The 11199-nt window shown below is 38.6% G+C and overlaps 1 protein-coding gene across 1 annotated transcript in view; it reads left to right on the forward strand.

Moving 5' to 3' along the window:
- The window catches only part of ENOX1 (ecto-NOX disulfide-thiol exchanger 1), a 146989-nt gene extending 135999 nt beyond the window's left edge, over nt 1-10990 (forward strand). Inside the window, exons 12-14 of the mRNA XM_010000871.1 lie at nt 3629-3731; nt 6722-6807; nt 10039-10990. Coding sequence (XP_009999173.1) covers nt 3629-3731; nt 6722-6807; nt 10039-10170 — 321 coding nt within the window. The 3' untranslated portion in view covers nt 10171-10990. The remainder of the gene's footprint in view (nt 1-3628; nt 3732-6721; nt 6808-10038) is intronic.
- Nucleotides 10991-11199: the final 209 nt, after the last annotated feature.

Below are 11199 nucleotides of genomic sequence, written 5' to 3' on the forward strand. Positions count from 1 at the left end.
CTGGAGCTGTGATAATGAAATCGGACCTGCATATTCTCTGATACCTGATATAATTTATGAATAATTAATAGGGCCAGGTCCCTAATGATCTCCAGGTGTGATTTAACCTGGATTAAGCCTTCCACATACTCTATTTAGTTATTGCAAGGTCATTTTGCTTCTAATAAGCCCTGGTTTTGCACATGCTCAGCTGTGTTCATGTCCTTAAATGCAGTAACTGACAGATGGTAACAAAATACTCCTTTTATAATGAAACCTGCTGAAGGAGACTGCTTAGGGCCTCAGAAAATATAATTTGCCAAATAAAGGATGGTCTCCAGGAAAGAAAGGAAATACTGTAATATAGTATATATTAGATAATCTTCCTCAGGCATCTGGTGATCAGTAGCTTTTTCTCATGTCAGAGAGGTGACCCAGCTGTTTGTTTCCAATTGATTATTGCCTCATTCACCTATGTACTCTTAGAAGTCTTGTTTGTATTAGTTGGCTTAAGTAGTGCCTCTAAAAATGTGTGAATGAACTGTCTGAGGATTTGTTGTAGAATCTTCATAGATACCAGATTTGTATCAGCAATGTGTAGTCAGATACTTAAGGTTTTTCACTTATACTATAATTAGCCTGGTTTCTGGGTAAATTTCACCCTTTTAAGATACAACTAAGCCCATTTCTCTTAAATCACTATTAATTCCTAGTAGCATTGTTACTGAATCTTTTATGTGACCATGCACACCCTGGATTTTCCTGTGGCCTGTGCAAGTTTATTTTGTTAGCTGCATACATCCAAGTTGTCTAATTTATCATTTTCTGTGAGGCAGGAAGTTTTAGATGGAAGAAACCTCCCCTTTTCAAATTTTCAAGAAGCTGCAACCTTCTTCTACAGTCAGTCTTTTGCTGAGTAGCTGTCTTTGCCACTCTTAGTTTCCTCAGGCTCCCTCCTAACCAGTGTTTTACTGTTTTATCCCTTGTACCAACACACAGTTAGGGAAGACTCGATGTGACTTCCTTTAGCATCTATTTATGCTGTCCTATAAATCATACAAAATGTTCTGCACAGGCTCAAATCTAGGCATTAAATGAGAATCCATCTGTTCATTGCTCCCAATGGGAATATAGTTTCTTTCTCTGCATCACTGCTTGACAAAACTTCTAATCCCATCTGAAACTGTTCATGAGTTGTGTTTGGGGCTGGTTTTATCAAATACACATCTCTCTGCTTCCTCCTTCCCCCCTCAGGAATTGTTATTTTTAGACTGCTTTTCTATCTCTCATGGAGTCAAAAGTTAGATCTTAACCTAGACAAGCTCTGGCGGCACATGCTGCTCTGCTCTTCTGCTGCAGTATCATGAAATCTGTCATCCATCTCTGTTCTTCTGCTCTATAACCCCCTTGTCATTGCTGCCCTTATGGAGAAATTCATGTGAACGCTTCTCTTATTTCTGTTTCTTGTCTGAGTTTTCTTTCCCTGTTCTTGGATGTCACAGCCAGGAGCAGGTGAGTATTTGCATTAGCCTTTGACTCTTATCAGGAGAGGAATCAGCAGAGCTGGACAACTTAGAGCATACTCCTCCTGCTATAATGCACAAGTGCCCTGTGCATTTCGACACTACAGGAATGTTAGTATCAAGGTGATGTAGCTGCCAGAGTGCTCAGGCACACCATTATTTTGAGAAGATCACTGCAACTCTTGAACTTCAGCCTCCCTCCTACCTGTAGGTGTCTAAAGCTGTGCTGTACATTTTCCTTTGCAGCCAATGAGGAATACAAAATAGGCACTACTTCAGTCCAAGCTATCTCAACATAAAGTAAATAACTAAAATACATTACTAAAAATATATTTTTTTTCTCCTGCTGACTAAAAAGACAGTAAAGGCTGACTAGATTACTTGTACACAGCTACATATAGATCTCTGGCCAGAAAACATCCCTCAGTTGGCCATTACAACTGCAGCAAACCACAGGTGACTCAATGCATCCTACTCCTTTTTCACTATGGATTAAGGTGTGTCAGAGCCCTTTGTTGCTGAGGGCTAAGGATGCACATATGTGTCTAAGTCACTCCCATGCACATACAGTTTCTTAGCTGACATGCAGCAACTTCATCCTCCCTACAATGCAAGGGAACGTTTGAATCCATGATGCATCTAAGTCACCAGGCACTGTGTATCAGACAGCTTTGGAGCCAGCCTGTAAAGAGCACAGAGTATATCACTGGGTTCGTTTTGTGTTGGTTTTTTTTTTTAATTGAGAATGAGGAAATGCCTGACTTTTTACCAGTCTAACAGACTGAAACTTTTCCCCATCTATAAGGAGGCACATCTGACATATTCTGGAGACTTTGCATGGCTTATTCACCCCTTCAGATATGTCCTAGAGCAACCCAAACCCAGTATCTCTCTTTCATTGCAAAAAAATACTTGCCACTACTTTTGTAGCAAGGGACAAACCCATGTGCATGTTCTAGATGGGCCACATCATTACCCCAGATAATGCAAATTTGCTTGTATTTAAGGCTGCCTAGTCCCATGCAACTTCTAGCTGTTTATCTTGACTCCCCCAACCAGAACAGGAGCACCATTCCTGCACAGTCCCACCTCACTCCACCGTGTCTCCAGCCCAGTGCTCTCTGCCTCTGAGGCTGCATGGGACTGCTGAGCATTTCACAGAGCAGATGCAACAGCATGAGTCACTGCCTCACCAAGGAATGAGTTAAAGCATTTCAGTTGCTCCATGGAAACAGCCCATGTATATGTTTGAATATTGTGCAATGCACTTTGAGGCCACTTACATGCCTCTGAAAGAGAGTTAATTTGTTGACTTCACACACAGTCAGGAGAAGAGCAATCTGTGTCACACAGCTGCTTGGGTACTTCTGGTGGGGCATCTAATGTGGTAGCTTGGCTGAGATTTAGATGGTTCAGGCCACAAGGTTGCAGAAAAAGGAGCTCCAAGCGGGAGCCTTGACTTGTTTGCCCTTTGGGCTGGCTTTCTTTTGCTTCCCCAAACAAGGTAGCTTTATGCAACCCACCTGTTAGGAATAGTTCCTGAAATGTGCTGACCCTTAAATGTGCTGACCCTCAGATGTGCTGATCCTCAAAACGTGCCTCAGAATTGTTTGGGACAGGGGCTGATACCATGCCAGGTGCTGGCTGAAGAGTGCCAACACCATGCCAGGCACTGGTTGAAAAGTGTAACAGGGTATATGATTGTGCTCCAGTAGCTGGAAACATTGCTAGTGACTCTTGAATTTACTCAGAACTGTAGCTGAATGTTTCCATCTGTGTTCCCTAGAGGTGGTCTTTGTTTACAGCTTTAGTAGCTAGAAAATGTGAGTGTTCTGACTATCCCCACTCTTTGTGGCACATCTTTCAGGCTGTTAAAAGGAAGAAACACTAGCAACAAAGTTATTACTCCACAAGCAAAAATTTCTGTCCTTGGCAGCTCTTGGCATGGAGGTATTTTTTAAAAGTGTCTTAATATTCTGCAAACAAATAATTTACTTATAATTGCCTTGTCTTCATATGTGAATTAAAGTAATGATCTTTTTTAGAGAGTTGAAAGGAAGCAGACAGATTTAATGGAAGTAAATGAAATCTACATGACCACCTGTTTTGTTCTTTAAACTTTATAGGAAATCAATGTATTGACAGTAGCACTGGTCAACCAGGACAGAGAAAAAAATTCAGAGAAACGAAGCCCAGGTCTAAAATCAGAGAAAGAGGCACTATTAATAGGTAAGATAACTCCAAAGAAGATTTTTCAGAATAAAATGCCTTTTAACAAGAGTTTGTTTTGCACGTCTGTTTGCATGCATCTTTACACTAATAAAAGTTTTTTTTAAAAAATAAAGATAAAAAATTTATTCTGTATTCATAAAGGCTGTTAGTAAGAGAAATCCTCAAATACAAGTGAACTTTTCCTTCCTGAAAAATTTTGCAGAGTTTAATGAAAGGGTTTCAGATATGAAGAAAATTGCAGGATCTGCATTTAGGCTTGAATGTATGAAGACTTTATTTACATCAAGATTTAGTAGCCTAGAATTGTATTGCTGCTTATCTAGTTATTACACAAAGTGATGAAGGAGAAGGGGATGGAAATAATAATAGTAAACTACCAAGAAAAAATATGTGTACTGGAAGTATTAGGCAAGTCAGATTTATGGTTTTGACATTAGGTGAGGGAATTAGCAACATGAATAATTCTAAAAAATACCACAAGGACTGTCATCTCCCTTACCTAGAATAAATTCTTTAAAATAAACTCTTAAAGAGTACCTAAAAGCTGAAGCTTATAGGCAATGGGCAAGCTAGCTGGTACCTAGCATTTAGCCACACAGGAATGCTGGCTGTATCAGTGCTGCCCTTGGAGAGAACATGCCTCCTTTATATCCATGCATGTTTTGCATTTGGTTTCTGTGGGGAAGGTTTTCATGGAGCCTAAAGGCCCATGGTCCAAAGTGCTCCCTCCTGCATGGCTGCCATTCACAGCAATGCTGACCTGAAAGACCTGGTTTCATTATTTGGCTTGGTCTGTTCAAAAAATCAGCAGCATCCCAGTAGGTGATAGTTCCAAAGCTACCTTAATTAGTTTAATTGCAACTCATTTGCATCTGCTAACTACCAGGAAGGTTGCTGGTTTATTGCTGGGGCACATATTCAAGCCATTCAGACCAAAAAGGTCCTTTAAAAGTGAAGAATGCATTAAAACGTTGAAAGGGCTTAGTACACAATCTTCCTGTGACTGATGTTATGTGGAACAGTAGGATGTACAGAAATGTATGAATTGATTTAAATTGCCTTCTAATAATGAAGTTTGGAACTTCCAATTGCAGTGGACAGTACTGGATCTGTTCAAAGATAACTTCTGCGAGAATGGTTGCAAGGATGGGATTTTAAGAACAGAATAGCAAACTTCTTTTTCTAGGTCACTGACTATTTGACTGTTATAAGAAGTGGCAATGTCCCAAAGTGGGTCCCATCCACCAGCTGTCCAGTGGCACACTCAGATGAATGGTGCAACCTCAGTACAGATATTACTGGCTATAATACCCCCACAACAGGTTCACACTAGAGTTCAAAGAAAAAAGTTTGCTTAAGGTGGATATCATGTTGTCCTTCCTCTGAGGCCTATTCAGGTGTAGCAAGGGAAAAATGACCCTTATCTCTATCCTTTCACTAAGATTGTCTATGTTCCACAAAACTCAATATTGCCTTAGAGGAAGAGTGCCTAAAAGAAAAATAGAAACAACTAAGCAGTTATTGTGGAACATCAGTCAATAACTACAAAATATTTTCAAATTACTTTTAATTTGTATTATATGAAAGAACTAGCTTTGAACATCCTGAATTGAAAAGCCTTGAGAGCACATGTAACACGTGCAATGCCACTGGTGAAGTGTGATTTGAATAGAAATTGGATTTCTAGGCAACCCATTCAAGTATGATGGTCTTGGCTTTTGCTTCAAGAGCTCTTGTGTGCGTGTTTACAGTCACACACAGCACAAAGGCAGCAACTTCTGCTAGGACTTGTAGTATAAAACTAAATACATGCCCCTCTCTTTGCAAAATCAGAAGTTTTTCAATGCTTTTGGAAGAATCAGGGAAGAAAAAATATATTCTTTCCAACGCCAGTCTAAAGTGATTTAAATGTCACTTATAATTTTCAACCATGGCTAGTATTTGGGGAAAAATGAAATCCAAGATTATCCTAATTCATTCAGATTCAAGAAAGCAGTATGGCCTGCAGTACACAAGATACAGTGACCCATTTTTGTCGTTTATAAGCATTTTTAATCCTGGTGTTTATGCTTTAAATATAAGGAACTTCCCCTAGGGTGGTTTAGTAAGAAGTCCATCCAAACAGAATTGAAAATATTTGCTTTTATTTTTACAGTTCAGTTCTACCCAAACAGTAAGTAGTACACATGCCATTTTCTATTTGCACTGTTTGGTTAGAAGAGAAGAAATTGGATGTGCTTTTAATAGCAATTCTGATGCCCAAAATCTTGTTTTCTCTGGTTGTCATTATTATTATACTGTCACTTGATTTTCACTGCAGAAAAAAATCTCTAGAAGTAGATCCTGACTCCTCCTAAGCCACTTTTATTCCCATACTTTTTATAATGATCCTGTAAATAACAATGAAGACAGACAGAACTGGCTTTCTTTTAAAAGAAAGTAAATAAGTAAATATGTCATAAAGGATTTGTGTTTTCTTCAGCAGCAGTTAGGGGTAATATGGATTAAACACTTTTCATCACCAGCATCAGTGTAATTACTAGAAAAATGTGAGGGAGTGAGGTTTCTGACACAGTTACATGAAACGTTTTCACAACAGAACATCCAGTGAAGGGAAAAAAAGCAATAATTTTACCAATACAATATCCACAATTTTACATTGGTAAATCAAGCATAAAATTGGTAGTTGAAATGCTTCCAGCAAGTCTGTGCTTAGAAATTCTTTTATTCATCAGTATATTATCTTGGTCACTTACTTGCTAACTGCTGTCATTCCTGAAGATGAGCTATTGTGTTTACCTTGTTACTATGACTGTATTAAAAATGTGCAATTTTGTTACGTTTATTGGGTTGTGTAAGAAAAATAAGAATAATAATTCATACTGAAAAACCTGCTAGAACAGACTATTGAGAATTATTTTGCTTATTTTAATGATATATTTTCTGAAGTAATTTCAATATTTTGTGTGCATTTGTTTTTAATACAGGTATCATATCCACATTTCTTCACGTTCACCCTTTTGGAGCCAATATAGAATATCTTTGGTCTTATATGCAGCAGTTGGACTCTAGGGTAAAAAAAAAATTTAATCAAAATCTGTTTTCTCTATAGAAATATTGTATTGGTTTTTACTGCAGGTTAAACTCTTCATGCATTTCCATTAGAACATAATGGGATATGGGGCTTGGGGGTTTGCAGTCTTTGTTCATTCTCAAATTACAGTGCACGTGCTTGTCTTGAGGACTTTGCCTGGCACTGCTTAGCTATTCTTTGTGGCAAAGAAAAGCTGAGCTTTAAGTGGCAGAGGCTACTATCTGATTTTATGATACATGACCCCAAAATACAGCTGAGGAGAAAGAAAGCAGAACAAGAGGCAGGTCTAGCCATGGCCATTAAACTGTGCAGACTTTCAGGAGACGAATCCTTATTCTTCTAAAAAATATTAGCCTTGGGTCATTCTGAATGTGAACTTTCATGAACATATGAAACATACCACTCATCTCCACGTGGAAGTGAAGGGGGCCTTGTAAAGGAATTGGCTGACCCCATTTCTAAATTCAGATAAGGTATGGCCAATAAAAAATCACAGTGCACAAAGTGGTTTTTAATGCATCAGTACACACACTCCACAGTCAATACATACCTGTAGAATTTTTTTTTACTTATTTTTAAATATTGACTGTAGGATGAGATTAAATCAATCCCCAAAATTGTCTATTCCTCTTCACTGAATATTAAGCAAGTCAGGAGTGAGAAGTTAAGCTGTGAAATAGCCACCTTCATTCAGGTGAATGCTGCTCTAAGTGCTAAACAATGGCTCTGCAGGATGCTAGCCTGTTATGAGATACTTAGCAGATGCAGGCGTCACTCTGCAGTTAGCCACAACTCTGATTCACATCTGCCAGTGCTGCCAGTGGGCATGGAGATCATGGTACTTGCCCAGATGTTGTTGCAACATGGATTCAGGATGCAGCTACGGTGAGCACCCAGACCCAGAACGTGAGTGGCATTCCTTGTGTGGGGCTCATTGATCCTGGTAACATTTTGTTCCTGAACAGTTCCTCCAGCCATGCCACCCATGGCCAAGATCCACTTTGACCAGCTGCTCCATGCCCCTGGAGGATTCTTCCTCTCTTTCTACCAAAAAAACCAAACAAACAAAAAAAGTGTGGTAAAAAGCAGAGGAGATTCTGAGCAAGAAACCCTCTGGAAATAAGACAGGTTGTGTGAAGGAGTGAGGAAGAATGATAGAGTTCTTAGGAGCTATCTTCAGACCATGTCAGCTCAGATTTGCTAATGCTTTACAGTCCACTCTTGCCCACTACTAAAAGGGAGTGAGGGATGTGGACAGTAGAAGGAGCTGAGAATGGTGAATTTTTCTTTTATTTATTTTTTTTTTAAATCTGATTTTTTCAAGATCTCATGTATCCAGAGCTTCACAATTGCAACCATTCCTATTCTGCTTCTCTATTCCCTGATCTGCCACATGTACATCTTTTCCTTCATCTTGTTCCCCATCTTGTTTTAAAGCATCCAATCTGACAAATCTCCTCAGTCATCTCTCAAGTGCTTCCTTAACAAGAGCATTTGGCTGAATTTCAGCTGTTTTTTCCCCTTGCTGACAACTCCAGTTCTGCGGCTCTTGAGTGACAACAACAATCATTTAAAATATGGGCTCCTTGGCAATTAAAATACCAGCTCTTTGGGCTCCAGCTCCGCTGCTCCTTTCTTCCACCCACTGAGCTCTTCAACTTTCCCCCTCTTCACTGCTACCGTCCCTACCTGTGCATGTCTGTGGGATCTGTCCTTGAATTTCTACATAAGTAACCCGTTGGCTTCTGCAAGGCTTCCAGGACCAAACCTTTAACTTGCAAACACAGCCTTCAAGGAAAGAGCATTGTTTCCATCTCTCCCAGGTGCCAACCTCCCAATCCCTGCAGCTACCACTCGACCTACCTGCTGCATAATAAACACGAGCAGCAAAATTTGACCTCCCTGGTTTATTTTGGAAGTAAGTGCTTGTAGCAACAAATTACTTTTTAATAGCACAAACCAGAGATGCAATCTCTGAGATTAATTTACATTACTTCCATGGTTAAGCTGTCATTCCTCACCTGAACAGGAATGAGAAGGTCAGTATACCCATGTGGGCTGAGGGCTCAGTATAGAGCACAGATATGTCACCCAAAGGTAACCAGCTGTCTGTTACTGCCATGAGAGTAGTGGAAGATGGACCTGATTACTTTGGGGCTTTAGACTGCCTCCAACATGGATTTTTGGTGCCATCTTTAACAAATAAGGTAATATTTCTGCTTCAGGAAAATAAGAGGTGATAGATATTTTCTTGCCTCCCTTGGGTGGAATGAGGTGTAATTAACATAGTTTCTATTTATGCACTGCTTTAAAAAATAAAACTTTTCACCATGGAAAGTACCTACTAATATGAATAAGTAGAAATATCACAATTTCCAGATAAGTCTATCAAACCATGTAGGTACCTGTGGGTAACAGACAGTACCCATAGATTTTTTTTATTGTTCCTTTATCAACCATCACTTTAGAAGAAGTAGCTGCAGGATTAAATGGTTTGTTTTCTATGACTTCATTTCTTGACTTCCCTTCTGATTATAGTAGAAGGGCTGCCTCTCTGAAAGTGTTTTCTGAAATAACAGTATCTTTCCCATTGGGAAGGTGACTAGTAATAAAGGTTTCAAAACCATAAAACACCCTGAGCAATGCTGAGTTAGGAACTTCACTGCTTAGTTATCTGGGGCTACTGAACTGAGTCACCCTGGGAGAAGATAGCTCCAAGGATAGTCAACCCTAAGTAACAAGAGAGTAAGTCAAAATTAAATCCCTGTGGTAGGTTTGTTGTTTGTGTTTCTTTTGGTTTTTTTTTTTTCTCAAGAGAAATACTGAGAGAGCTAGAAGGAGAAGAATTCAAGAGCTCATGGGATGAGAAGGAATAATAAGTTCCCATTTGCTTCTTCTTCCTCACAAATATACCCACAATATTAGATGGACTTCCTACAACACTGTGGCAGTGGCCCTGACATGGTAGTTGTAATTTTTTTAGGGTAAGTTGCCACCTACACAAGCAGAATCATTCCTGCAAGGAATCTGCACTTGCTTTGGAGTCTGGAAGTTCATGTCAGCCTAAGGTTAAAAAAAAAAAAGAAAAATAATAATGGTTGGTTATTTGCATCTGCTCTGGATTTCCAGATCCAGCCCACTCTAATCTTCATATTTCCTCTTTCCAGTCTACAGCTTTCTCACTTTAATTTTATATTTTCCCTTTTGCAGATCTCTGCAAATGAGATAGAAATGCTTTTGATGAGACTGCCACGAATGTTTAAACAAGAATTCACTGGTGTAGGAGCAACACTGGAAAAGAGGTGGAAGTTTTGTGCCTTTGAAGGAATTAAAACTATCTGACTGTGACTAGTAATGAAGCTATGCAGAAGAATTTCTAGAGCATGGCAGGGTTATAAAGTATTAAAGTAAGAAATTTGGGTTTGGGCACATAGTAGTATGTTTTCAAAGTTATCCGAGCCTAATTTTAGTTACATTTGTGACGTTCTCTTGTGAGTGGAAATGTAGTTGTGCACCAGTTCCTACAATAAAATCAATTTTTTAAAAAAGTTTCAAAATGTGACAGATCTGTTTCCTATGAAAACTGAAGAAAGATATCACAGACATAATGATTTCAAAAGACTACATGTCCTACATCTAAGAAGAGCTCATTGAGCAAAAAGTTAAAGGAGAGAGATTGCCCGGTTATGATCGCTAAGCTACAGCGACGTGTATGTAATATATAGTAGAACTCATTCAGTTTCATTATTGAAAGTTCTTTCTGTTTAGTAAGAAGATGGAGTAATTTTACAGTGAAGAAAAGCATACCAAAAGAAAACTTGAAGATGTGTCTGAAGTTATTGTATTTTGTAAATTAAGTTATATGCTGTACCAGGGATTTTTGCCTTACTGAAAGAGGCCTAAAAATGTGATTGGAGTCCTCAAGAATGCTTTATCAAGAATATTATTTTTCTAATGCAACTATTCTCCATTACAAGTTCTTTTAACATGGATTGCCTACCAATTTTCATAAACATGTAAATAAGGAGGAAACCAGTGTTACTGTATTGTATTTGGTATGTAACATTCAGGTTTATGCATCAAAATAAATATTCAGTTGCATTACTGTTACAAATTTTATAGCAGATATATTAATTTTTATCAATAAATATGACTTCTACCATATTGTTTGTACAACTTTTTTCTTCTGATATTTTTGAATTTTTATCAGTCCAGCAAGATCCTCCTGGCACTCATCTTTCTTCTACCTGATGTATTAATTGCAGACAACTTGCCTAAATTAATTAGGAAGCCAAAAAGAACTTGTAATATTAGCTAAGTCTAGAATAATTTAAATATAGGTAGAGGAAGTACCAGCATAGACCTTTGTTT

This window comes from Chaetura pelagica, unplaced genomic scaffold (genome assembly GCF_000747805.2).
Source record: "Chaetura pelagica isolate M959 unplaced genomic scaffold, ChaPel_1.0 scaffold115, whole genome shotgun sequence".
Taxonomy (NCBI): domain Eukaryota; kingdom Metazoa; phylum Chordata; class Aves; order Apodiformes; family Apodidae; genus Chaetura; species Chaetura pelagica.